Raw genomic sequence first — 27,215 nt, forward strand, 5'->3', positions numbered from 1 at the left:
AAAAAAAATAAAAAAGAACTAATAACGATAAATATAAAAAATTAAAAGCCGGCCGGGCTCTCGCCGCAGCCTCCCCAGCCGCTGAAGTCTTGCAGTGCCGAGCCCAGCTGAGCCTTGCCGTGCCGAGGCGTACTGAGCCGTGCCGAGCTGTACCGAGCTGTGCCGCTCGGTGCCGAGCTGTACTGAGCCGTGCCGAGCTGTACTGAGCTGTACTGAGCTGTGCCGCTCCGTGCCGAGTCTCCCGCAGCGCCGCCCGCGGCTCCAACGCCGGCCGCGCCCCCCCTGCCCCCGCCGGCCTTTAAGCGGCGCTTCCGGAGCCGCCGGGCCCGGGGCGGAGCCGGCACCGCCCGTGCGGGGACGGGACGGGACGGGACAGCTGGGCACGGCACAGCTCGGCACAGCACAGCACGGCCCGTCCGGCAGCGCCCCGGCTCGGAGCCTCCCCGCGGCGGGGCCGTGGGTGCCGTGTCCCCCCCCGGGCGGGCGGCCAAACCGTCCCCGAGCCCGCGGCCGGCCCGGGAAGGGCTGGGGGCACAGCCGCTTTCTCTTTTCTATAACAAGACCAGCAAGTGCCTGCGTGCAGTGGCACGGCAGCAGACCACACAGCCGTTTCTGAGGCCGCCCCGCTGGAATCTATAAAGAAACGATGACCGCGGTGGAGGCACGACCTCATTTTTCAGCACACGCTTAAAGCTTAAGCAAGAGGAAGACAGCTGTAATTAGGTCTTCCACATGGTGACTGCATCAGAGCAGTAATGTGCGATTCTGACTTGCACATAACGCAATCAGCAGCAGGCACCCTGATTTGCTGAGGAAAGAAGGGGAACGGCTCTGACTTCAGCACTCAGTTAAAAAAAGGTGTCCAGGCTCCGTCTGTTCTAGTGGCAGACGCGAGACCTTTTCTGTCGGAGTATTGCAGAGCGGCCATCCTCGACTTCCTCCAGCATGTCACACTACAGCTACGTCCATTTTCCATCTCTGTGTTTGATACGAAGTCAAGTGATGGGCACTGCGGGACGCTGCGGGTCCAGGCGGCACACAGAGGCACGCGGCGCCTCCTCGGCTCCCCCGAGCCGTTACATCCAGCTCGTTTAGCTTCTGCTGCCCCCTGCGTTTTCCGGAGAGAAAAGGCAGGGGAACAGGCACCGACACAGCTCTAATTTTAGCCCCGTGTATTCCGGCAGATAAGCCAGCGGAGGACGAAGCTGACAGACGCCACACCGTGCTCCGTAGCCTGTCCCCGCGCCAAGTTTCGGGGTAAATGCCAGCCCTTCGGGTCAGTTCTCCCCCCACGCAGCTAACCGAGGCCCAGCAGCCCACGCCTCACCTCCTCCAGTTCTCGGGGTGCCTTCACCTGCGAGGTGTGCACGCCTGCACTACCACGTGGGAAAGGCCGCGGCTCCCAGCATGGGAGGGCAACGCTGAGCCATTAAAGGGCTCCCTAAAACCCCTATGAGATCCTCTGCCCTCACGTCGCGGGGCAGAACTGCCGGTGGTGGCTAGCAGGGGGCACGAGGAAGCCCTCCCGTTAGGTTACGTTGTCTTCCGTGGTGCCTGGGTTCCCGGCAAGAACTCCTCCATCTCTCCCGTGTCATGACACTCGATGACAAGTGCTCATCGCCTTCAAGCCACGTTTCGGCCCTACCCCATCCCGACAGCCGCGTGCCGGCAGGCAGCGTGTGTAAGGACCACGGAAAACCAAGTGCCAGCGACGCAGATTTTTTAACTGCACCAGACAGAGGAGGACCCCCGAGCAGTTCACGGCTATCAAGCTGTGCTGACTCCTCCACCCCTGCTAGATTTCTGCAGGAACCGTGCAACAGGCCGTTTTGCATCACGCTGCATGGCAGCAGGCTGAGGCCACGGGATGGAGATTTCTTCTCTCCCCCTTACGAAATTCCTTATGTAAGACGCTCTGAGGCTGCTTCTGTCGACTCTCTCAATTCCAGGGCCAGGAATTTTAATTGTGGGTTGGTTTTCTGCCTGCTTTGTTTGAGTTTTGTTTTTTAAGAATTAAAAGAAGTGCTCGATGTGTTTATGTGAGGCTGGAAGATGCGGGCCAGTCGTCACTAAGGGAAAGGAGCCGGGAGGAGGGCAGCACGGCTTGAACGCCTGCGATGTGGTGGCCTTTGCTGGAGTGACACCTAGCGGGCTGCATCTCGCCTCGCTCTGAAGAGGAGAGGAGGAGTTCCAGGGTGCGAACCCGCAGAGGCTGAATAAATACTCCGTTATGTATTCAGTGATGAGGCAGGTGTCAGCTCTGTTTCGTGTCTGGGATAAATGCCGGGTGAGCGAGCCCCCAGGAACCTGCTTACAGACATCACTGCGCTCACCTGGTCGGCACGCGGACTGCCAGCAGAAGCTTTTGAAATGTGAAAGGAGGCAACGGGACCAGATGAGATCACGGCAAGACACCGAAAATGGGTCACTTGTGCTACACCGAGCTGCCTCCAGATGCAGCACGTGTCACAGAAACCCGGCAGGTACCAGCTTTAGGAAACCAAAGGTGAACGTAGCAGTCAGTAATTTCAGCTCAACGTTCTGAGAAGCGAAAAGGGAACAGCTCACGGAACACCAGCGCTGGGTGACGCACTCTCCTTCATTCACCCCAGTGCCCGAGCAACTCTTTTCCCTCTTCCTAATGCAGCGAAGTGCAGCTCAGACATTCTCCCCTGCGTACAGCGTCTCAGAATTCCTCTCAAATTCATACCCAGGAAAGAAAAGCATCCCCTCGAACTGTCTGCAAAGAACGCTGCTTCCAGGCCAGCCCACAGACTGTCCCTCCAGCTGGGACAGCTGCGCTGCTGGGGACTCCGTTCCAAACCCCACCCGAGAACGGATTTGTCTGAAGAATAACACAGCCTGATTATGTCTGCAGTTTGAAACCTCAGCCTTCAAAGAAAACTTAAAAAAAAAACCCAAAGCATAGCACAGAGAACTGAAAGGCTCCATCCACCTGTCTCAGAGGCAGCAAAGGCACTCCGTTCGTGCTGACTTGGAGGAGGTCTTTCTTGGGTTTTCACCAATCCCCCACCAGCTGATCCCCCCTCAGAGCACCAATCCCTCACTCAACCTTCGGCACGGGGATTGCAGAACACCAGGAGAGCTCTGTTTCCAACAAACAGGTGGGTTTTTTCCCAATCTTAACTACGGTGAAGGTTTTTGCTCGGCTCTGATCTCGCTGTTGGACGTGACAGAACCGCAGACTGCTTTGGGTCAGAGGGGACTCACAGCCCGCCCAGATCCCTGACAAAGCCTCATCCGTGGGCTCTGGAATGAACGCCGTTCAGAAGTCAGGCTGCAGCGTGAAGGTGAGAACCGAGCAGTTTAAGACTGGAAATGAGTTCCCAACGATCGAGTACCGCGGGCGTAAGAAGCGCAGATCTGTCCCAATTTCTTCCAGCCAGCATGAGGAGAACACGCGGTTCCCCCGGGAATAACGCAACAAACAGCTGCAGAGCGTCACAGAGCTGTTAGACCAGACCTACGCTGTTCTCAGCTTCGGTGAGTTACTTCAGCCAAAGCAGCAGAGCAGCCAGACGCTGCCTTCCTCCCCACGAATGCCCAGCCCCTTCCACCCCGCGCTGCCCAGACACCACCTACACGCCAGATACTTGAGCACTGACCTGCTGGAGGTAACAGGAACCTCCCCGCAGCCAGAACAACTCCCCATGACTCCACTGGAATTCGCTACAGGAGCCACGAAGGTGCTGCAGCTCCCGGCCCCATGGCAGCTACTCCTAGCGCTGCTAGGTGACGGGAGGAGCTGCCACAGAACCCTCCTGGTTCTGTTCCTGACCCGCCCTGAGGCTGCTCCCTGCCTGTGCTGCCCCACTGGGATCGCCCCTTCTGGTGGCGGGGGCTCTCTTAGGATTTTGAAACCTGAAGGAAGAGAGGCACAAATCAACCAGCTGAAAAACCAAACAAACCTGGGAATGCAGCGTGGAGTCGTCGTGCTGCAGCCTCACGATTATTTTCCCAGGCACCCTGAGCACACAGACTGCCAGAATCCAACCAGCAACACCCAGGTGGTCAGACTGATGGCAATCGTTCCTAGGCCTTGGGACGTTAAGATCCACGTCGGCACAGAAGGTGACAAACGTGACGTTGCTGAGGAGCAGGCTGGTTCTCTGCTTATCAGCTGCCTGGGAGGCTCTCCTTTCAAACCCGACACCAAGGTGGCTCTGAGGCTGTACACAGGGAAGCAGAGACAGCAAAACAGGCAGAACAAACCCTGCCGGGAAATGCCACTGCCCAGATTTAAAGCTTCATCTTAGTCCAGCTGGGTTTGGAAGTGTGAGAAGCGAAGATAAACCCCGTGTTTCCAGAGTACAGACTGCTCCTTCTGTGTTCTAACAGGAAAGTTGGTAAGAAACATACTTCATAACCTGCAAGGCTGACAGTACCTTTGCTTGCATTAGCAGAACACGTTTTGCTTTGGGAACAAGAGCCGTTGTTCCTCTGGTTTTGAAGCCTCGTGTCCCCAGTGGCTTCTGAAAAAAACCAGGGATTTGGGTGCTTAAACAAGCACTTGAATTGTTTTGACAGACATCCACGTCCCCAATTATTTTTGGGAAGCGAGCACGACGTACTTAGGCTGAGCATGAGGTGACAGCTTGGGTGCACACGACGTTCCGTTTCAAATTCCTGCTACCCGGTGCCGAGATATTTTTAAAAATCAAAGCGCTCGTTTGTTGTTTCCAAAAAAAACCATCACTCTTCTGCCCAAAACAAATCGTACGTCAACCTAGCGGAGAGACAGATGGGCACCAGGCAGGCTGTGTTCCCAAACGCCACCGTGCTGCTCGTGTAAACCCACACCCAGAATAAAGCTTCCATTCCACCCCGACACACGTTTACCCAGCTGAACAGAGGCAGAAATCTGTGCGAGAGTACAGGCAACCACCCAGGATCTGAAAGCAACCTCACAGGTAAGCTGCCCTGCGCTTTCCAACTACTTCAGACAAGTCTAACAACGCACTTCAACATGGCAATTCCTCTAACGTTGATCAAACGGTGACGTTACCCACTACACATTTAGTTTTAAAGGGTTTTACAAACAAGATCGTCAAGAAAGTCCCGTGCAATACACACACACGCGCATGCTTAGAAGTGAAAGGCCTTGAAACAACCGTCCGCTAAAACGCCTCTGGTGACCTCAAGTCCGCAGAGAAAATTATTTAATTAAAACAGTCTCAATTCTTCTTCTATTACTTTTAAGCAAGTTTATCTTTCCTCCATTTTCAGACAGCCATGGAAATATTGAGAAAGTAAGAAAACACAGCTCAAATAAATGTAATCCAGGTAGGTGCGGGAGCCATCACTGCCTGCCCAAGAGCTGCAGTGAACAACAACGCCAAAGGACAGCATCGGAGCTCCCGGGGCCACCGCCTGCGGAGCCCCCAGCGATGGGATTCCTGTCAGTGGTGGGGACCCGCGACATCAGGCTGCCTGTGCACAGGTGGTGCCACCTGAGTGATGAAGAGCAAGGGGTGGATGAAGGGGCAAGGCGGGCCCCAGCCTCTTGGTGGGGCCCAGCACGCTCAGTACTCACCGCTCCTTCTGCCGGCACTCGGTGTTACCGCGCTTCTCCTCAGCGGGTCCCTGAGCTTCACCTCCCCTCACCGGCTGGCGGGGCAGCCCGGGGGCCCTGCTGCAGGCGCAGTCCCGTCACGGCGGAAGGCCGGCCCCAGCTGCAGGCCTGTTCCTCCGGTCGCTCCCTGCAGGCAACACAACACGAGGTGACCCTGAACCGCACCACAGCCGCCCTCGCGGCTCGGTGCGAGGAGCTGGTTGCAGGGCCAGGCAACAGAGCCCTGCTCCGCTCGTATTTATTCATTTCTTTTTAATTACGACGGGTACGTGAGGTGACACAAACCCACCTCGTCTCCAGCTGCCGTGCCCTCCTCGTGCTGCCGGCCTGGGGGCCGTGAGGCGAGGCGAGGCGAGGCGAGGCGAGGCTCCTCTCTCCGTGCCGGGGGCTCCCTCGGCCCGGCCCGGCCCGGCCCAGCCCGGCCCGGCCCGGCGGGGGGCCCACAGCCTCCGGGAGCGGGGCAGACCCAGGCCCATGCCCAGGCCCCGTCCCCGTCCCGGGTCGCTGCATGGGCCCGGCCCCGGTCAGCCCCCGCCGCCGCCGGAAGTCCCCGCGAAGGGCCCCGGAAGTGGCGCGTCGGACCCCGGAAGCGGCGGCGGCGTGTCCCGGAAGTGGCGTGTCCCGGAAGTGGCGTGTCCCGGAAGCGGCGCGTCCCGGAAGCGGCGCGTCCCGCCCCGCCCCGCGCGGTGCTGAGGCAGCCATGGCGCCCAGGGGCGGCCCCGGCGGGCGGCAGCAGTCGGAGGAGGACCTGCTGCTGCAGGACTTCAGCCGCAACCTCTCGGCCAAGTCCTCCGCGCTCTTCTTCGGCAACGCCTTCATCGTCTCCGCCATCCCCATCTGTGAGCGCCGCGGGGGGCACCGGGACTGGGCCCGGCCCGGGGGAGCGGCGCCTCCGCCTCGGGGCCCTGCCCGCGGCCCGGCTCCGTCCTCCTTCAGCCCCCGCTGCCGACGTGGCGGCCCCGGGCCGGGCTGGGGGCGGGGGGGGGAGGCGGCTGCGGGGCTCCCGGGGCTGTGTGTGGGGGGGGGCAAGGCGCTGACGCTGCCCGCTGATGGTTTTTTCAAGGGCTTTACTGGAGGATATGGCACATGGATCTCGTCCAGTCCGCCGTGCTGTACGGCGTGATGACCCTCATCAGCACCTACCTCGTGGCCTTCGCCTACAAGAACGTCAAGTTCGTGCTCAAGCACAAGTGAGTGCAGCGGCTCGTAGCCGTTAATTCATCACAAAATGTATTTGTGTTATTTTTGTGAGTAAGAACGTGTGGAAGGCTGCTGCGATGAGCTCTTTCATATAGAAACTGCTTTGTCCTGCCTTTGGCTGCCTTCACAGTCCATTGCATGCGTTGCTGCATTACGTTAACTCACAGCAATACAGATCTTAAGCTGTGACAGCTTGAGGGGGAAAAGGGACAGCTGCAATGTTTAACTGGGACCTTCGCTTCTCGACTGCTTTTCCACTGAAAGTCCTTGACAGGACTTCAGGTGTGGCACCGAACTGTCCCCCCGCACGCCCTTCCTAAAGCTGTTGCCTGTTACCTCAGGGCGGGGCAGAAAGGCACCCGGGTCGTGTACTTGCCAGGCTGCTTTGGTGCCAGTAAATCCGAACGGGTTTCTGTTACCCCTCGTGTAATTAGGGAATAGACTCGTCAGCCAGCAGCACAATGAAGCAGAACTACCTTGGGTCCCAGTGGCCACAAGCTCCCTTTGACGAGCACTGCTCCTGTCTGATTACTGCTTGTTGTTCCTTCAGGTTGGCAAAGCTGTTCAGTAGCTTGGCTGACGTTTGTTCTTCCCTGTAAAATGCCTCTTCCTCTGGTCTTTTTTTTTTCATTTTGCGACTGTAACAAGAATGTTTCTCACAGGGTGGCCCAGAAAAGAGAAGACGCTGTTTCCAAAGAAGTTACCCGTAAGCTTTCTGAGGCAGACAACAGGAAGATGTCCCGTAAGGAGAAGGATGAAAGGTAACATCTTGCTGTCTTTCTCTTTTAACCACGCCTGGCATCTTTAAAGCCCTGGGTAGGATATTAGACGCTGTTGCTGGGTTGTTTTTCTCTGTAACTAGACGTTTTTCCTTCTGGTAAGTTGAATTGTTTTTATGGTGAGTAGAAAAGTTGCTTTTCCCTGATAAGTAAAAGCGATGCTGTCAGCTGTTTCTTCAGCTATAAATCTTTTGAATGATCAGCGAACGGTCTTAAACATCGAAGCTGTTACCGGTGCGGTCCCATGCGGCGGCCTCCCAGCCCCCGGGGTGAGCACCCTCCAGCGCAGGCCCGCCGAGGATGCCCGAGGGGAAGCCGAGGGGTAGGGCGCACGCGGCATACGTGGCGGCCGCGGGTTCCTGCGGGAGCGCGCTTCCGTCCGCTGCTGCGCTGTGCTGATCGGAGGCCGCGCTCGGCACCCCCAGTGGTTGGCGCTGGGAAAGCAAGAGCGCGGGTTTCCCCTGGAGGAGCTTAGAGCCGGGCTGTGCCCCGTGAGCATCGGACCGTCAGAGCGGGTGCCCGTTCGGGCTGTGGCGTGAGGAAGGGAGCTGCCTTCTCCTCGGAGCTGAGAAGCCACATCGTCCCTTAGAGCCCGGGGCCTGTTAGGATCTAACAGATAGCAACCTGCAAGCACCCCTCTTATAAAGGGCTGAGTTTGATGTGCACGGTAACAAATCAGCAAATAGGCAAGTCCAGAGAACACGCAGGGCTTTGTCTTCGAGCTGCCTGGTTTATGCTGCGCTGTCCTTTAGAAGCCGGCTGTGACGAGCTGCACGATGTGATTTGTTACACCTCTGGGTGTCCCTTCAGATGGGGGGCGTGCCGGGATGTGCCTTCATTTCAGTGTTGGAAGTAATGTCTTTACCTGCTCCTAGAATTCTCTGGAAGAAAAACGAAGTTGCAGATTACGAAGCAACAACCTTTTCCATCTTCTACAACAACACTCTCTTTCTGGTCTTGGTCATCATTGCTTCGTTTTTTGTGCTGAAGAACTTCAACCCCACCGTGTATCCTTTATTACCACACCTGCCACAACCAGACCTGCCTTCTTGGTGTCACTGGTGGGCGTACTGATCTCACTGGTGGGCGTACTGATCTCACTGGTGGGCGTACTGATCAGCTGTGTTGCAAGTTGGCCCTGCCAATGAGCGCATTTAGAAACTCCACTTAGAAACACGTGCACGTAAAAACAGAATACAAAGAGAAACAAAACATGTCCAAATCACATAAATGTTGATCATCTCTCATGAGGTTTTTTAAAGGTGTTACTGGGACAATCTATAAAAATGGGAATGGCTTTGCCATTTCAGTATTGTAATCCTGCAGTGAGGAGGCAGCTCGTGTTCCTGGAGAAATGCTCTGTGAGTGCTAATTGCCAAGGGCTGCTACATTACAGATTGTTTGGTTTCAGTAACTTTACAACTTTTTTTTGTTACTTAAATACTGCTAGAAACACTTCTGGGAGATGAGGTTAAGCTTGAGGAGTGCCTTCGTTCTAAGTATCGGGTGACGTGCTGGTAGCCCTGGTGGGAAGCTGTATTTCAAGTTCCGGTGTTGCAGTCCTACTTTAAGTCCACAGGGGAAGGCTGTTTCAGTTTGTTTTCATACAACTTCTACTAAATGTTCTGTAAAAAAATAAAGCAGTGGTATCTTTGCATGTAGGCATCCTTAACCTTCTTCCTGCAGGAACTACATCCTTTCTATAAGCGCCTCCTCTGGACTGATCGCCCTGCTGTCTACAGGATCCAAGTAGACACAACCCACAGTCCGTTTTTGTGGCAGCGTTCAACTTCCATACGAAAGCATGAGGGAGGAGTAGGAATACGTGTTTTTATGATGTGACTGCCCGAGGGCCTGGGGGGAGGGTTTCAAGAGAAAATCAGTGAATTATGCATTGGGTATCCTTACGTGGTATTATTCAATAAATGAATGAAATTTTTTACTTAGCATTGAAAGGAAATGGCATGTGAGCAGTCACCAGACAGCCTTTCTGAAGCACCTCACGGGTGTGATGATTCTGCAGACCAGTGACCAACACAAGCAGAACACAAGGGATGCTGCACAGAGCAGCTGCAGTCAAACCCTGTGACAGAACTTGCCTGTACATCTGGTGGCTATTGGAAGAGCCAAACTCCACGGTCGTGAAATTTGACAATCCATCATTTATTAGTGTAACTTGCAAAGTTTTAATAAAAAGGCTATTTGTCATTTAATTGCCTGTATTTCCGTTGTCGTTTTCTGAAAGTGGGTATTTCTGTGGGTAAGCACCGTGCACAGGCTTGTCAGCTCCCTGTTCCGTTAGGGAACAGGCTTCTACAAGTCACCGTGTTCATTGTTTTCATTGGAAATGCTCTTCATTTTTAAATAACTCTGAGTCAGGACAGAATCTGAACAGCATCTCCTAGGAAAACATTCTTCAATCTGTTTGAATCTTTTTTTTCCTTCATTCATTTCTGAAGTCATAAATCAAAAAACCTGCAGCTTTTCCGAGCACGACTTAACTGAAATGCTTCAGCTGGCATTTTGTAATGGCTTTATCAGGCAATCCTTTTTTTTCCATGCTATCAGTGAGGCAGCTGTTACTTAAAATGCTAAACGCCGCTGCTATTAATGGAGCTGTATTGTAGAAGTCACAGATACTGCTGTTACAAACTTCAATCTGTAGGAAGGAAGAGAAAGCTTATAATCAGATTTAACCTAAAAATTACTTTGCTGATCTTTGTGCTTCAGTAAGATTCATACTTATGTAAAATACATTAAAGAAGATCCTGAAGTTCAGGAGATACTGCAAGGCAAGGCGGATGGTGTATGCTGCTTGTAACTTCTGCAGGGGAAATGGAAACAGTTCTTTGTTCTGCATAGTCAGACAACTTTTCAGCTTCGGTAGTTTCCTGCTCTGACTTGCACCACGGCTCCTAGGGCTGGTGCCCACGAAGCAGATTCCAGACGACTTACCCTACCTGTTTAGTTTTCAGAAGCAAGGTGACAGTCACCCCCGGCAGGCCTGGGGAGGGGGCCCGAGCAGGGGCAGCCCTTGGTACTGGAGGTGCTGAGTGCTCAGCGGCCGCCTCCGCTCGCTGTGACCGACAAGCCCGTGTCTGACGGGAGAGGGCAGTCGCTGAAACGCGGTGAGATTTCAGGGAGCTGCCACAAGGATGCTCTCACGGTGCTGGTTTCAGGCCAGATGTTACGTACGACCGCTGCCTGCGGTAGTGGGCTAACTTCGCTGCAGGATGATTCACGGCTGTTTTCAACGCAAGCCCCTGCTTTATCATAACCGGAGTCACCGCTGGTAACAGAGCTCCAAGTATGGAATCAGTTGCACAAAATGCTTTTATTGGGTCCAAGCAGAAGTCAAAGTCAGACCGCGTTTTTGGATATACAGCAGCTAAGTTCATTTACACATACCACAGCTTATTGGATTAAATACAGGAGGGAACAAGTCAAGTATTTGTATCTGTTCACGTGGCCCCCGGAGTGCCGCACGCATCGCAGATATCCTGAAGTTAAGAGGAGTAGCATAGAAGGGTCCTATGAATACTGTACATAGCTGTGCCTCTAGGAATTACGTACCTAAAATACGTTTCAGAACCAGTGGGAAGGACTAACTGAAATCATCGCTTTACAAAGCAAACTAATGGTAAAACATGGCAGGGTTCTGAAGGTGGGCAAATTAATAGAGAAATGTTTACTATCAACTGCTGTAGAAGGATGAAATGCTCACGAAAGAACTACCTGTTTAAAATGTCTTAAAAATACAATGCATTTACTTATGCCCGATTCCAGAACAAGTTAAAGCAAATGCAGCCCTCCACCAAAACGCACACCTGATTGTTTCTGGTAGTTTTCAGCAGCTATGCACTACGTGTATCTGTAAGTATCTGCGTCCTCAAAAGCTCATGAACATTGAAATTTGCAATAGCTGGGTCTACAAGCAGGCAAAAGTAGAGGCAGGTTTCTAGAAAATGCAAAAAACTATTTTACCACGGATTTCTTAAAGTTTATATAGAATTACAGTTGTGCAAACAGTTGTTTGCATTAACCTGACATGCATTCGGGGGGTTTCAAACTGTGCTCGTCTGGCTTCTACTCGAGATACGTCTTACGAGCACCCCACCACTGAAACAACTGTCTACTTAGCAGTTGAGCAATAGATTGTGTAACTAAATCTGACTTCAGTTCATTTTTCCATTACAAACAGAATCTAAAGTATGTATTCAGCATAAAAAAAAGCAAATGGGAAATCTGAACTTACCCAGTCTATCTGTTAACCTAACTGAAGAAACTTTATAGTTGAGAATTCCCGATTGTGGTTTTATTAAAACCTAAGTTGTGTCTGGCTTTTCTTCATTGAAAAAATATATCTGTACATCCTTCTTTAATTACCAAGTACCTGAAGGTTATAAATTATTTTTTGCTTTACATGTATTTTTCACAGCACAAGCATGAGGTGCTAAGAGGAAAGTAAAAATTAATGAATTCCGTCAAAGGTAAGAAAATACAAGATAGTTCTTGCTTGTAAAGGAGATCAGCTGTGCTTTTAGGTTTCACTGCAGATTGGAAGCAACAGCACACGTCTCGAAGGATCCAGGAACAGTAGACACGGAGCAGCAAGCTGCTGACTGATTCTAATGACCGGATATTAACTCAGGACTGTACTTCTGTACAGAGCACTTATTAAACCATGCAGTCCAGGTAATTCATGCATTGCATTATGATCTGTAGTCCTTCTTGCTGTAGGGCTTATTTCCCAGAATATTATCTATTTCATTTACAATATGTGATGTCATCTTTGGAAGAACCTAGGGGTAGAAGAAAGCCAAGGTTTAATCAAACTTCCATTAAAGACAGTCACAGCTTTTTCCAAAATTAAATCTAGATTTCATCAAAGAATGTCTCCTCTGGGGTTGCGCGTGTGAGAGACGTATTTGAACATTTATCTAATAACAGTTTCCCTCTAAGGGAAAAAGGTAAAGCACCTTTATGCTGTGAGACAACCGCAGAAACGCTTGTCCTAAACTCTGTGTGCACAACGCTCCCCGACTGCAGCGGGGGCGGCAGGAACAGCAGAGGAAGCTCTTATCTGTGAACAGCAACTGGGAGCAGTTAAGGCCCGTATGGGCCCCGTGCTTTTCTCAGGCCTAGTGCTGAAGATTTAGCGTAGAATATACCGTGACAGATCTTGACGTCAGGCCCCTTGCTTATTTCAGTTAAGCCTTGAGGCGAGCAGCAGACAGCCCACTGACCCTGCTGACACCCCCTCCTGCTGCTGAACGCGGACACAGCCGCTGCACAGCGGTGTCAGTCGTGGTGAAGCGCGGTAGATTGGCCTAATTAATGTGTGTAACTAGCACCATAAGGGGCCTGAAACAAAACGCAAAGTAGTAAAACGTAAGAAAACAAGGGCACTAGTCTCAAGATACACGGATGTTGCCTTGAAGTACTGCAGGAGCTAGGCAGGAGCTGCCACCAGGCACACGGCCGCTGCAAGCACTTGCCTGAATGGCTCCCAGGTTCTCTATCAGCTGCTCCGGGTTGGAAGATCCTAGAAGCACAGAGCTCACCCCCTCGTTTCTCAGACACCACGCTGGGAACAAAGTCACAGGATGGTTAGGAACAAAGGGTTCACTGCACCGCATTGCTGCTGATCCCGGTAATTGCCAGAACTTCTGTCTCTATTTGACAAATAACAACAGTATTTTTGGAAGCTGTCACCTCCCAGGTCCCCTCTGAGTCATTCCTCATCCAATTAGACAGGATAGTCATGCACCGTGCCGATACTTCCTTTTTCCACCTTTAAAAGTGCTGCCTTTCGTTCCATCGGGCTGTTCCCACGGAACGAGAGCTGGGGATGCCTGACCTACCGCGTCCGCGCCGGTCACCGCCTTACGGACTGCTCTCCTGGCCTGGTCCCTCGGTCAGCTACACAATTCTGTCAGCTGAGTAATCCAGGGCTACTCGATCCAAGGATGCCCCCAGCATCTTCTCACCGGGACCCTTTTTTTTCTGACAAAAGCAGGGAAAGGCACGGCGCCACCACAGCCCTGCGCTACTGCTTACCGACTGCCAGCTGAGGTAGTGTGCAGCCCAGACGCTCCGCGATAGGCGAGAGGTCCTTCAGCTTCGTTTGCTGCTTTCTTCCCTCTTCGCTTATGATTTTTTCTTTCAGCCACTGGTAGCACTGGAAGTGAATCACATTGCAGTCAGGTGTTGGCTTTAATCGCCTGAAGTGGAAAGGGACGGGCAATCAGCAGCACCTCTAAAAGTCCAACCCGGGAGGTGACGGGGGGCTGAACAACTCAGCGCTCTGCTACCTGCAGCAGTTGTGGCAGGGGGAGGACGTCTCCCTTGGCAGTCCACGTCCGGACTGCTCAGGCTGCGGGCCACTGACGGGCTCAGCCTGGAACTGGGAACCCCCACAGTTTTATTTTTGGGCCGCTGGAGCCAATTGCAATTGGAAAAAGGTGAAATATTGGTGAACTGCAGAAGGTTTTTGACACCCCACTTCCTCCCAGCAAACAAGGGAGAGAGCATCTGATCTCGTTCAAGGCTTACTGCTAACGTTCGAGATTAGAAAATCAATTAGAAGAGGTTTTTAGAGATGAGATTTCGGTTCTCCCAGCTCCAGACTTGAAATTCAATTCTGATTCACTGATTCAATTCAGATCCCTCTGGGAAATGATGCCTTCTCAGCTAGTTTGTAGCAAACATTACGTACTTTGTTTTGAAAGGTGTGCTTTGCATTTGTAATTTTTTTCAAAACAATGAGATGCCACATCTGAAAATCACGATGCTTCTTAGCAAGTCAGCGCAGACTGCGCCTTTTCTTTCAGCTGATGCTGAGATTTTCAAGTAGGTGTTCTCCAGCTCTGAGAATAAAGTCAGCCACCCAAGGGAGACAGGACAAGGAGTGGCACAGCTTCAGAAGCTGTGAGAGCTGGGCAAGAGCACCCCGGTGCCCACCAGCAGGAGCTGAACACACGGCCAGCCTCGACCTGCTGCCAGCCCAGGGGCCGGAGGAACCGAGCCCGTCCATGCGGGGCAGCCTCCAGGCACGGGGCTGCCTTTCCTTGGCATCTGCCAGCCCTCACTAGAGCAGCACGTCCGCTCTGCTGGAGCACGTGAAAAAATACCTTTAGAGCCGCCCTGGAGCTTTCGGGGACCCCGTTGCCGTATTTCCCTGAGATGATCCCGCAGGCCAGGGGAGACCACGTCATGGCGCCCACCCCTGCGGAGAGGACAGAGGTTTTAGGGCGCTGGGGAGAGCAGAGCTGTACCACAAAGTGGGCTTTGAGCAAAGAGAGCAAAACTCCTGCTTATTTGTGTGGCAGCTGCCCGTGCTCTTCGTTCCCTTCAGGGTGTGGAGAGCATCTTCCCGGCAGACAGGGGTTTGCTTTCTCTGTATTTTCACGGGGTGCCCTCATGCTCATCCGAAGCCTTCCCGTGACACCTGCACGGACTGCAGGGTCTCAGCGGGCAGAAGCCACTCCAATTAACACCCACTTCTACCAGAGGCACTAAGCCAGGTTTCCTTTAGGCTGTTAGCGAGGCGCTTGGCTCTCGCTTTCCACCCGCAGCAGGGGCATGCAGGAATGGGCACTGCTCCCCTCGGGAGCCTCCGCTCCGACCGTTCTTTATTTCTCTCTCAAAACAAAACAAAATGCACGGCCTCGGACTTTACCTATTTTGTGGTACAATTCCGGCAGCTGAACCTCCACTTTCTCTCGCTGGAAGAGGTGGTACTCAGCTTGCTCGCACACGGGCGGTATCATGTTGAACTGCCTGGCCACGGAGTAGGCTTCCTGCAGAGAAACCGGCAAAAACCACGGCACTCACCGAGAGGCAGTCGCAGGGCGTAACCTGAACAGCCCCCCACAGACCGGCCTCCTCGAGACGGGGGTGCCATCGGGAGGGACTTCTCCTTACCATGATCTCCATGGCGCTCCAGCGTGACGTCCCCCAGTACATCGCCATGCCCTGGTTTATCACGTGTGTCATTGCTCGGACAATTTCTGCAGGGAAAAAAAAAGGAAAAAAAAAAAAAAAAAAAGAAAAAAAGAAGTATGAGAACCAGAGCCCTGGGAGCTTGGCTACGTGGCCAGCAGGCAGCAAGCCAGGTAACAGCTCCACGGCTCGGCTCGTGACGCGGCTTCCCTCGACGCACTGCTTTTCCATGCTCTCCTGCTCGAGCAAGGAGGAAAAAGCACTAACAGTGTAAATGAAACAAGTCCTATCCCCCAGCTGCTGGAAAACTTTTACCGACTGGCTACCGTCTCAATGTCATCCCCTAATAGTATCCCCTCCAAAATTTTACACAAGAGGGCAGCACAGTCGAAAAATAAACGGAAAGCGCAGCTCCAGCCCCAGCCCCGCACCAGGCACAAGCTCACCCAGAGGTGCCAGGGCCTCCTTTTGTTCCCTGTTCTTTTTCCACCTCCGGCACAAGAGAAAATCGTGCAGCTCCTCTGCTTCCCTTCTTTCTGCCAGGGCAGCCCTCACCCCGGAGAGGCTGGGTGGGTTCTGTCTGGGAATGTGACCCTCCCCGCGACAAGGCAGCATTTGAAAAATGGCACGGAAAAATATTTGACCTCACAGGTGATGCGAGCCCCGAGCTGTGCATCATTCAAACCGGCAGAAATAAGCCAGGTGGGAGCTGGGAAGCAGAAGGAAACAATCCCCACGGCCATTACACACGCGGCGGGCGCTGCCGGACTGCAGCGCGCTGCTCCTCAGAAAGCTGCAAGAAGGGGGGATTCGCCCCTGAGATCCTGACCCAGGTGAGGTGGCTCAGCCCTGCTCAGCACCCAGCTGCACAGAGGAGCCTGCCCCGGCTCTAGGTGTTAAAGCCAAAGGTAAGGGCTGGGGCTCCTCGGGCGTGATGCTGGGCATCGCTACCAAGAACAAGACAAGCTGCCTTGTGTGCACGAGGATTCTCGTCCTATTTATGGGGGAAAAAAAAGAAAAAAAGAAAAAAGCTTGGCAGAGGGTAGTTTACACTGCCAATCTGGAGGTTATTGTGAGATTTCTCCCAAAGGCAGCGACAAGCAGCTAAACATGATGAAGTCTCCATTTATAACCCTCGGCGGGCTCTAAAAGCGCAGCGTGCCTCCTGCACGGGCAGCTGGCCTCGCGTCAGGAAGGCAGAACTGCTCCCCAGGGAAACATTGGCCTGAGGGCTCCTTCCCCCAGGGACGAGGAGAGTGCAGATGCCAGATATTGTTCTCCTTTTATTTTTTATTTTTAAAAAAAGGAGCTGTGGGGTGAAGCTGTAGGGTGGTGCCGGAGGGTTTCGGTAGGGTGATCCTGTAGGGGAATCCCTCCCTCCCCCTGCAGCACCCGCTTCTCACTGCTTTGGGTTTGCTATTTTTGCCGTACGATCATTTAGGAATTTTATAAGCATGTTATCATACGCCTCTTACACATTTTGGTCCATGGCTGTTTTCATTTCTCCCACCTCTACTCCCTTCAAGAACTGGAGCCAGCTCAGAGCACGTATATCTTTATACTCCTGCTTGCCAGACCCTTCACCCTTGGGTTCGCCCCTGGGACCATTTGTCAGCAGCATCCGTCCAGACCACTCAACCTGCTCGCTGGATGGCAGAACTGACAGCACTTCAGGGGAGAGCCTTTTTCCAAAATGACTGTTCCGAGCCCTGGCAGGCAGCCTCCAGCAGCGCAGTGTCAGCTCGGGAGCTGCTCCTGTCCCCTCCTGGAGCGTCTGTGGGGCCATGGGCCAGGCCCCCCCTGCCCCAGCCAGCGCTGGCTCTGCTGGGCTGGAAGCATCGCTCGGGGCGAAGAGAAGCATCTGCTGTCACGGCCAGGGGATCGCATCTGCAGCTGGAGTAACGAAGCGTGAAGGGTCAGGAGCAGAAGCGCCCATCTGGGCAGCCTGTGGGTATCTCCTTTTCTCACAAAGGGGACGCTTTTCCAGTGAGGTTTTTTAATGCCCAGAGCCGACAAGAGTCATCACGAGGGAGAAAAGAAAAGCAGCAGCTCTTTCGCCAGGAGTTCGAGCGTGTCTGGACTAAAATCCAAGTGTCACCAAGCCAAAGGATGCCTGTCTGGTGCTCAGCAGCCACAGCAAGCTGCAGCACCCGGTGCTGTGGGCTGGGCCCCATCCGGACAGCTTCCATCCATCCCCTCCGGCAGGCAGAGGGTTCCTCGGGTGTGCTCCAGGGGTGACGCTGCCCTGTCCCTGTCCCTGTGCTCACTGCCCGGCTGGGGCCCTGCACCCTGCAAGTGCTCGTCCAGCAGCGCTGCACACACGGGACGCGGTGGGCTGCAGGGGTTGGGAAGCAGCTATCTACTCGTGGGAAAAGCATGGCCACTTAAGGACACCGAGCATCGCTGGGATTATGCCTCGTGAAGGTAGCTTAACACTCGCCGTGCGTGCCAGATATTGCCGAACCGACAGATGGCTCAACAGATGCTCTGGGATGGAAGTGGCTTAGTAGGTGAACCATAAAAAAAGCACGAAGCACACAGAAAGAATAAACACCGCACCATTCATAATAAAAACGTCCCTTCTCTCACCCTGCTCCGAGTCTCACCCAGCCCCATGGTTTATACGCCGCCGCCGCCAGGCTCCAGCACCGCGAGCAGTATCCGTGGCTGTGCGTGCACGGGCGGCGTGTGCACAGCTGGCAGAGCTCAGAGGTGCTCCTGCCCCCGAGACACGGCAGCCACGCGCCCTGCCCTCACCATGCCCTGCAGGGCTGTGCTGCCTTTGGGGTCCCGGGCACCTTCCTGCAGCCACGGCTGCTGGCATGGGGTCAGGGCTGGGGTAACGCAGCGCTCCCGGGGCCACCGAGGTGCTCGCTGGAGCCCAGGGGAGGGCCAGGCCCCCGCTGCGTTTGCCTGCCATGTACTCAGCCGTGGCAGCCCTGCTGCCTGCACCTCTTGCTTCTGCCTGTTCGTTACGTGGCTGTGGAGCTGGTCTCCTCCTGCCACGGCGTGCACAGCTGTGTCAGCTCCCACGTGAGAGCAGAACGGGGAACTGCAGGAGGATCCAGGCTTCCTAGAGACAGGGACAGGACAAGGGACGGGGCAGGCCCGCTGCCCTCCGCAGAGCTGGTGCACAGGTGCCGTTTGGCACAAAGGTCTGCTGAATGCAAACACAAATTCCTTTCAGCTTTGTCTGAAGCAATTGGGAAAAGGAAATTAAGGAACGAACAATGATAAGGGCACCACCGGGATTTAAAGAAAATTTCAACTCCCGTTTAAGAGATACAAATTCCTTTCATTTAAGTGTAAATAGGGACTCCAGGATATCACGAAGCAGGTATTCTGTATCTAAGCTGCCCCGCCTGAATATTTAATAAAGATTTGCTTTTCATTTCCTCCCGTCAGAGGCATAAGCCCGTAAGGCAGGATCAGCCGCACGGAGACCTCCAGCGAGAGCTCCCACTAACCTTCCATGGGGGTGTTGTTGTCCGGCCGGTTGGCGAAGACCACGTCCACGTACTCCAGCTGCAGCCTCTGGAGGGAAGCCTTCAATCCTGCCAACGGCAGAGCAGAGAGATGCCCCACATCTATTCAACCGTATTGGGACTAAACGTGATAATTTGTGCTTTTATTTAATTACACGAGACTCGGGTTGGACACCCGCATCACGTCCCGAGTGCCCGCGGTGAGCCAAGGGGCAGCCGCGGGGGCCGAGTTCGGGTTTTGTTTCAGAGCTAATCTAACATCCCAACGGGGGGTCACCTCCCATTTAAAACAAGAAATAAACTCTAATTGCTTGCTAACAACCTTGCTGGGGGCCCGCTCTGCCCCCTTCACCTCCCTGCCTGCCGGGCTTCCTCGGCTTCTCTGCCAGCAGCCGATGGGAGCCGGCATCCGGAGCCTACGTAGGGATGTGCGTGAGTGCGAGAGAGAGAAAAAAGAATCCCTAACGCTTATTTTCTATGAATCTTCCCAGGAACAAAATGTTTTCTATGAATGTTCATGAAGAACAAGCCAAAATAGAGCAGTCTGAAAACGTTCGCTGAATTTTGAGATTAAAAAATGGCTGTTTTTGCCAAGTGTATTTATAGGAAATAGCTACCACTGACCTTAACGTTATTTGCTACTTTTGCTGCGAACCCATTCCAACTGCTGCCAGGATTTTGCTGTCATCTCACGAAGCAGCTCCTCCAGGAACGGCGAGCGGGTGGGCTCGGACTGCCCGCGAAATGGCTGCGGTCCCCCAGGCGCCCCGGGTGCCGGGCCAGCAGCAGGGGCACTGCGCCACGGGGCTCGTTCACAGGGGCGCTGAATAAAACGGGGCTGGAAACCTTTCCCCAGAGCTACCTGAATACACTGATGCGGCTGAACTCCGCAAGTGTGAAGAGATGGAGGTTTTCTAGGGCAGTTGCTCCTCGCTCGAAGCGCTCCCCGCTGCAGCCAAGCGTGCTGTGACCTCGCTCATGCCACAGCGCCCGCTCTGGACAGTGAGAGCCATGCTGCGGGGTGGGCAGCACTGAAATCCCAGGTAAGGGCAGATGAAGTACATGTACCAGTAGTATATTCCAGTATTATATTCCATAAAATCTATTTTATAAAACAGCAGCGTGGCAGAGCTGTCCCTACCCCTTCTGGCTGGAGACCGACACCACGGTACCTAGCATGGACGAGCCCGAATCTTCCTTTCCTAGTGGTTTCTGGCAGCAAACACTGCCTTGAGCAACAGCCCCAGCAAGCAGCGCGGGCTTATCCCACAAGTCGGGAGGCACAGGGAAGCAGGGAGGGCTCGGCCTGACCCCAGCACGCCGGGCACGGCTGAGCCGGGCTCGGGGAGCTTTGGCAGCTCGTGGACAGCTCCAGGGGAGCCTGGAGTGCTTCCCACGCTGCTCTGTGCCAGCAGACAGAAGTGGGTCAGACTGCAAGGAGGCGGCTGCTGCGAGCCATGCCGCGGCGCTGTGAAGCACAGGTGCACAGCCTGATGCTCCCTCGTGCCCCGGGCAGCCACAGCGAGCCCCATCCCACGGCTTTGTGCGCCTCTTCCCCCGCACGCACCCGTCGTACCGGGGGCATTTATCCTCAGCAGCAAGGACACGGCAGCGGGACCCACCCTGCACGGCGCGGGGGCACCGCGGGATGGAGCCGAGGGGCTGTGGGGAGCTGTGGGGAGCCTGCCGGGGGGACCCGGACCCGTCCCGACAGCACAACGCCCGGCCCAGCACCCACCTTCGATGATGTGCTTCCGCGAGAGCCCTCTCTCCGTTTCAGCCCTGCAAAGGCAAAGCGGGGACACGCGGTTAGGGGTCCGAGGCACCGGCCAGCAGCACGAAGTGATGCTTGAAACGCCCCCAAACGAGGTGACAGCATTGGCCCGTGGAGCAGCGATGCAGCCAGGTGGGACGGGTGCCAAAAAAACCATTTCCCAGCCCCACGGTGGGAAGCAGGGAGCTGTGCTGCGCCTCCACTGCCAGACAGCAAAACGAACCTCAGTGTAAGGGGGAAGATCAATTTAATCACTTGTGCATTATCTCAGATGACAACCACCCAGACACTGCTTCACAAGCTAACACCAGGGATAACCTTCGTGTCCGTGGTTTGTTCGGGCTTCTCTCAGGCTTTCCAGCAGGTTGGGAAGCGCCAGTGCTGGCATTTTGTTCTCAGGCCAAAGACAGCGAGCACACTGCGGGAAGCAGAAGGCTGGGCAGCATTCAGAGCCGGGCTGCTCGGCCTCCCCCACCACCTCCCTGCAGGTCGCAGCGGGGTCTGCCCATGGCCAGCCCCCCCTGATTCCCCAGCCCGGTGCCAGCTCCCAAAAACCCGGCCACGAGCGCAGCGAGCGGGCAGCTCTGAACTTACTTTCCACCCCAGTACAGCTTGGTTGTGATGACCAGGCTGGACCGCCTAGGAGCAGAGAAGAAAACCTGTTATTGTTAAATAAAATCATCACAGAAAACCCACGCAGCAGCCCGCAAAGCTTCCTGCCCATCCGCCCAGGGCACGCGGCACGGATCCTGAGCGTGGGGCGTTCCCTCAGGTATTAAACCCCGGGAACGATGCACTAGCCGAACTGATCTGTACACCCCCATGTGATGTTAAATATCTATCGTTTGCAAGCTACTTTGCTGTATAATTGTATGTGTGTAACACGATTTATAGGTGTGTAACACAATTTATACGTGACTGCTTTGTTCCGCAGGACGCTTCACCCCGAGCGGTCGCCCCTGGAACAGGGGCACGGAGTTTGGGAGAACACTGCCGGGGCCTTTGGGCGGTCGCAGGCTGAGGCTGACACACACAATCTTTAAAGATTATGTAAATGCTCCTGAAACGACACAACGTATGCTAATGCACCTCATTTACATGAGGTATCATCTCCTGCCGGGCTGCCCAGGATGAAGGCCCATCACAGCTTTGCATTCCTAATTCACAGCCTGCTGTGGGCGCGCAGCCCCCATGCACACCTCGTCTGTCTCGGGGTACCTCGGAAACGAGGACGCACACCCGGGGAAGGTGGCTGCTGTGCACAGACAGGTGGTCCTGTGCCGTGGGCAGGGCAGCACCAGTCTCGGGACATCCTGCAGGTGTCCTGACCCGCTCAAACCTGCATTTTGGGTCGACCACAGCAGCCTCGTGGAGTCGGTGTGCGCTCCCAAAAAGCACAGAGCGTTTTTGTTCAGCAGTTTCGGGTTCTGGCTCCTGAGCTGCCCCACGAGCCCCGCACAGCACCGGCCGTGCAAGGACCGGGCGCATTCCCCCGTGCCCGAGGGTCCCTGCGGCGGTACGGTACCTCCAGCCCTTCTTCTTGAGGATGTTCCCCAGGATGACCTCGGCCCTGCGCAAGAGAGATAGAGCCCATCAGCGAGGGGAGGTGCAGGGCACAGTTCCGTGACCGCCCCGGCCAGCACGATGGTGCTGTGCCAACGCCAGCAGAGCCGCTGCGCCTCGTGCCTGCACCCCGCTCCGCCTCCCAGGCCCAGCACGGATCAGCCAGCGTCAGACACGTTACAGGGGGATTCTGTTTTTCCTTTTGTTTGGTCCAGCAATGACACCAGGGGTGTTATTAGCTGTGCTGCAGCCAGAGCTGCTCCTGCCTCGGGGAGCAGCGCTGCAGAGGGTCACCGCCACGGGCCGCTAATCGTCATCACAGCACGCACCGACTCGTCATTCATCTGGGACGCTTTCCTCCCTGAGCCAAGCGCTCGTGGCAGCCCCACTCATACATCTCAGCTGGGCGCGGGGTCATTGTTTTAAGAGTGCTCCAAAACTAACATTTTTTTCAAGGGGATTTCCCAAGCACAGCCACGAGGCACAGGGAACGGCTCGGACAGAGCCCCGCGGAAGGGACCCCCGGCGCCCCGCACCGCAGCAAAGCTGGGGACTCACTTGCCCGCTGCGTACACCTCGGCCGTGTCGAAGAGGTTGACGCCGCTCTCGTAGGCGATGGTCATCAGCTGCTCGGCCACCTGCGGGCAGAGACGCGGGGCTGAGCGCGGGCAGCGCTTCGCTCCTCGTTGGAAATGGCACCGGTGCCACCACGCCACCCTGCACAGCCTTCCCTCGGATCCGTCCTGGGAGGAATTAATCTCTTCCCAGAGGGAAGTCCTGCGCTTGCTGACAGGAAAGCAGCCAACAATTTAATAGGGCTGCAGAAATGGCTCTGCGGATGTAGGGGGTTTTGTGCAGAAATGCGTTGAAGTCTTCTTTTTTCCATGCCTCGACTAATTCTAAACAAGGAGAGCAAGTGAGCCAGATTTGTCATTGAAACAACTCTTCTTGCTTCAGCCTGCGGTACTGAGAGACTGGAATAAACGCAGCCCAGTGATCTGCGGCAGGCAGAAATACCCGCAAAGGTCAAGTCGCTTACAAAGAAAAAAAGGTTTGGAATCAGAATCCTGGGCCTCTTCCCTGCTGCAAAAGTTATTTTGGGATTTTCTGCTGCAGTAGCACCAGGCAGGCTGCTGAAGGTTTGCCTTTTTCTGACGAGCGGCGTTGCCAGCGTACCTGGCAGGCAGCGAGGTCCACGTGCGCTGCAGCACGCGGGCAGGAGCACGAGCAGAGGCTGCGAGCCATCTGCTGTGGGCCGGGGTGGGGAGGAGACCCGAGCACGTTTCCATTTGATTCATCTTATTTTGGAGAGAAAGAGAATTAAAATGAACTACAAGCCCTGGGCAGCCCCCCGCGAGATGCTGCGCTCCTGGTGTTGATGGCTGCCGCGGATCGCACACGTCCTGCAGAAGCAGAAGTTTCCCAGTAGATGTTTTTGTGAAAGCTCATCCCTGGAAATGTCAGATTCATTAGGGTTTTTGTAGCAGAACGCAGGATGTGTATCCCTTTGCGTACCGACTCTGCCATGCGCTGTTACCGAATCAGGCTCCTGTTATTTCGCTGGCCACAAATTCATTTAAAAACTTGTTCTCATTAGCTTTGCTTCATGCGTTATACTTAAACCAAGAATCACTTACCTCATCTGAGATCTGGCCTCCAAAAGTGACCCATGTCCCTAGAAAAAAAAACACGTGGTTACCACCAGAGAGGTTCCTCAGTGCTCCGACCCCCCAGCACGGACTGACAGTGGCGCAGCTGGAAAACATTCTGACAGTGCCAAAACACATCATTTAGGGTATGAAACTCTTCCCCAACCACAGCTAATGCTGCCAGAATTTAAAAAAATGTATTTTTAACTGATTCTGTGCTTCCTTCTTCCCGCTGTGAGGGAAGCGAGGTGCTCCCAGCCCAGGACGTGCAGCGGGAGCCGCGGGGCCGGCCCCGCGCTGCCCGGGCTCTGGTGCCACGCAGAACGATACAAGTGGAACTGGCTTCGTGTTGTCATTAAGCGTCTCTAAGCAAGTGAAAAAAAATCCAAACGAAGACCGATTTCCATGTTAAAGCCTCAGAAGTGTTATTTTTACCAGAATGCATTAAAATGCATTTGTACTGAAAAAAATAAATGTGTTGAGACTGTTTATCCCAAAGTGATTCTTTTGCCTAAATACGCACACAGGTCCCGAGCACAGGTAAGAGGGGTTATTTACGCACCTGGTGGGTCACAAACCCCACAGTCCAGGCAGGTACCAACGCGTGCCACCAGCCGGAGCACCACAAAAGGCTTCTGGGGACAGCAGCAGGGGCACCCCGAGCCCCCCAGCCCCGCGTAGGACACAGAGCGCCCGCGCTGCTGGGACGCCAGGAGGCTGGGGGCTGCAGCAGGGGTGCTTGAAAAAACCCTCCCAGGAAACACAAAAAGGCTCCCTTGGCATTTCCAGCAGCGGCTGTCAGATCGAGGATGATTCACAGCCCAGCCAAGAGGAGCAGTTTGGAAGAAAAATACACTAAAAAAAAAAAAAACCCTAATCCTTACTTGTCCCCCTCCCGACAGCCATTTCCCGTCGGCCCGTCCTGGTGAGCAGTGAGCTCACACCTGGGGGCCCTGCGGGAACACAAGAGGAGACCCAAGGCATGGTTTTAAGTGTGGGATTTGCGGTGGAGCACGGGCACGGCTCCGAGGCACGGCCGCTCCCCTGGCCCACGGTTTAAGCCTTTTCCAGCTGGGTGCCCTCAGCTCCAGCATTTCTGCGTTTAAGCCAGATCCGGCTCCATTCCCATCCCAGCTCGGAGCCTCGCGTGGTGTGACTATTTCTGGGTTATTTGCTGATGCAAAATTCACCACTTGATAATGCCGCTGCCGGCAGATGTGTCACCTCTCGGGGAAATAACAGCACCCTGGCTGGGAGCCAAGGCTCAGCCTCCCACGAGGGTGATTTTCCCCCAGCCTGCTCCCAGAGAGGCCAATGCCGTGCGGAGCCTCCGGCTGCTGGCACTGCTCCGGGGGGGATCGATGGTGGGCGCTCAGCCCTGCCTGCTCCGCACCCCGCCTGGTGCCCGGGGCTGGGTTTCCATCATTTGCAGGGCTTGCAGAAGCTCTGCCCCCGAGCAGAGCGAGCAAGGTGCTAGGGGAAGACCTGGCCCCTTCCTGCTCTCACGACTGCTGGGTTTGTGCCTCGCCGTGAGCAGCCTCTTCTTTTAGGGATGATGGCTGAGCCTTCAGAAACTTTGCTAAGCTAAAGGGGATGGATTCCTTGCTGCGGAGAGCTTAGGGAAACGAAGCTCCCTGTCTTCTGGGGAGCTGCACAAGAGAACCGCTCAGAGAAGTGTTCAGGCTGGCTCTGAGGCAGGCACGGGACGTGCCTGCGGTGGGAGAGGCGACCGAGCCGCGCTGCAGAGGGAGCCCCCCTGCCTGTAAACGTCACCGGTCCCCAGACCCTGTCCCCGGCACACCCATGGCCCTGGGGACAGCCTGGGGACAGCGTGGGGACACTGCCCAGCTCCTGCCCTGTGGCACTTTCCCCGTGCCCGCCGCAGTGCCCGGCCCCGCAGCTGTGCTGACAGAGGCCCGACACGTTTGGATATATTCAGATATATTCGGATATATTTAGGCGCCGCTGCGGCCCCACCTGCTCGCAATCACAGAAGCGCTCCACAAGGCGATTTCCTCCCGCCGCTGCTTCCTCCCGCAGCTCTCCCTCCGCCCCAGCCCTCGCTCCTGGTGAAAGTGCCAGGACGAAAAAAGCCTGCTGTGCCCGGCGAGGAAGTCCTTCACAAGTCGGGAGCTATTTTAGCCAGAAGAGCTCTTCTTGCCGGAACAGGCCTTATTTTTGTGACTTTACAACTCAGGGTGACTTTCACATCCCCTCTATTTTAAAATCAGCTCTCAAGGCGTTGGGGAATAAATGCACTTCTAAGCACTTTGCGTGCCACCGCAGGGAGCACCTGTGTGAGCACGGCCCCGCTCCTGCCCGCGGGAGGCGGCAGCAGAGGATTTACACACAGCTGTCACTGCACGCACGGCCTGCAGTGCCCAGAGGTGCCCTTTTTGATAAAATATTGACAGGATAAAATATTGATAAGCTGTTCTTGGATCGGTACGGAATGGAAGCAGCGAGGTGCATGCAGAGGGAGGGGAAGGGGAAGGGGCACAAACTCACCCAGGCCAAGGCACGAAACTCGCAGTCCGGATTTCCCAAGGTTTCTAGAAAAAAAGAAAACGACGTTAGACCCAGGTGTGCACCCAAAGCACCCGTTTTCCTGCTGGGGGCAGCTTCCCACTTGGCTCGGGCACTGCCGTGCTGCTGGGGGCCGTAACCCCCCCCCGTTGCTCTGCCTTCACGCAGCGCTGCTGGCAGTAACCCTGGCTGGGGCACTCGCCTCATTCAGCCGTGTGCTCTTCATCCCCCTGCCGCTGGCCGAAGCACCCCTGTCCATCCAGCAGCCCCAGAAAACCAGCAGCCCCTCACCTCGCCGCCCCCCTGCCGCTCCCCGGGCCGCCCTGCAGCAGCCGCAGGGGCTGTCCCGGTGCCCCCCACGCAGAGCAGGGCTGCAGACAAGATAATTAGCCGCGAGGCCGGGAGACGTGCCGTCTGTGAACCCCTGCCCTAACGCGAAGCTGGCGCGGCAGCACGAAATGCCCTGCTAATTACACCCTCCTGCTTTAACCTTCACATCACAGCCGGATCCGTGCAATTTTTTTGCCAGATCAAGGTATAATTTGGGGACCAGCTCTTTACCTTCCGCTGAGGAGCTCAGTGAATGATTGCTGCACTTTGGTTTCTTTTTTGCTGCTGGTAATGAGTTATTTAAATCCTAAAGAAGGAACAGGACAGAACCCCCAAACGCTGACTTATCGGGGCCTCAGCTGTGCTCAGACA

General features: G+C 54.9%; 3 protein-coding genes across 4 annotated transcripts in view; 1 reads left to right on the forward strand and 2 right to left on the reverse strand.

The window, feature by feature from the left end:
- The window catches only part of TIPARP (TCDD inducible poly(ADP-ribose) polymerase), a 27,337-nt gene extending 21,703 nt beyond the window's left edge, over positions 1–5,634 (reverse strand). The window contains exon 1 of the mRNA XM_035334439.1: positions 5,555–5,634. The gene's annotated coding sequence lies outside the window, so the exon portion shown is untranslated. The remainder of the gene's footprint in view (positions 1–5,554) is intronic.
- Positions 5,635–6,254: 620 nt separating this feature from the next.
- SSR3 (signal sequence receptor subunit 3) lies at positions 6,255–9,492 on the forward strand. Its single transcript, XM_035334442.1, has 5 exons — positions 6,255–6,432; positions 6,657–6,783; positions 7,456–7,554; positions 8,448–8,579; positions 9,259–9,492. The coding sequence occupies exons 1-5, from the start codon at positions 6,294–6,296 to the stop codon at positions 9,323–9,325; spliced, it is 564 nt and encodes a 187-aa protein (XP_035190333.1). The 5' UTR covers positions 6,255–6,293; the 3' UTR covers positions 9,326–9,492.
- A 1,395-nt stretch (positions 9,493–10,887) lies between these two features.
- The window catches only part of KCNAB1 (potassium voltage-gated channel subfamily A member regulatory beta subunit 1), a 39,656-nt gene continuing 23,328 nt past the window's right edge, over positions 10,888–27,215 (reverse strand). For both annotated transcript variants that reach the window (XM_035334440.1, XM_035334441.1), the window contains exons 2-14: positions 26,496–26,539; positions 23,976–24,013; positions 22,897–22,976; positions 22,301–22,345; positions 21,370–21,414; positions 20,740–20,783; positions 18,984–19,070; positions 15,499–15,584; positions 15,254–15,374; positions 14,706–14,800; positions 13,633–13,753; positions 13,071–13,159; positions 10,888–12,374 (exon numbers count right to left, since the gene is read on the reverse strand). In XM_035334440.1, coding sequence (XP_035190331.1) covers positions 12,285–12,374; positions 13,071–13,159; positions 13,633–13,753; positions 14,706–14,800; positions 15,254–15,374; positions 15,499–15,584; positions 18,984–19,070; positions 20,740–20,783; positions 21,370–21,414; positions 22,301–22,345; positions 22,897–22,976; positions 23,976–24,013; positions 26,496–26,539 — 985 coding nt within the window. In that variant the 3' untranslated portion in view covers positions 10,888–12,284. The remainder of the gene's footprint in view (positions 12,375–13,070; positions 13,160–13,632; positions 13,754–14,705; positions 14,801–15,253; positions 15,375–15,498; positions 15,585–18,983; positions 19,071–20,739; positions 20,784–21,369; positions 21,415–22,300; positions 22,346–22,896; positions 22,977–23,975; positions 24,014–26,495; positions 26,540–27,215) is intronic.

Source organism: Oxyura jamaicensis, chromosome 9 (assembly GCF_011077185.1).
Source record: "Oxyura jamaicensis isolate SHBP4307 breed ruddy duck chromosome 9, BPBGC_Ojam_1.0, whole genome shotgun sequence".
NCBI classification, from domain to species: Eukaryota; Metazoa; Chordata; class Aves; order Anseriformes; family Anatidae; genus Oxyura; species Oxyura jamaicensis.

What these genes read in the sequence shown, in the direction of transcription:
- SSR3 (XM_035334442.1), top strand. Translation starts at nt 6,294, where the DNA reads ATGGCGCCCAGGGGCGGCCCCGGCGGGCGGCAGCAGTCGGAGGAGGAC. An exon ending in AAGTTCGTGCTCAAGCACAA is followed by an intron (nt 6,784 to 7,455) that starts GTGAGTGCAGCG and finishes TGTTTCTCACAG; the next exon opens with GGTGGCCCAGAAAAGAGAAG. An exon ending in AAGAACTTCAACCCCACCGT is followed by an intron (nt 8,580 to 9,258) that starts GTATCCTTTATT and finishes TTCTTCCTGCAG; the next exon opens with GAACTACATCCTTTCTATAA.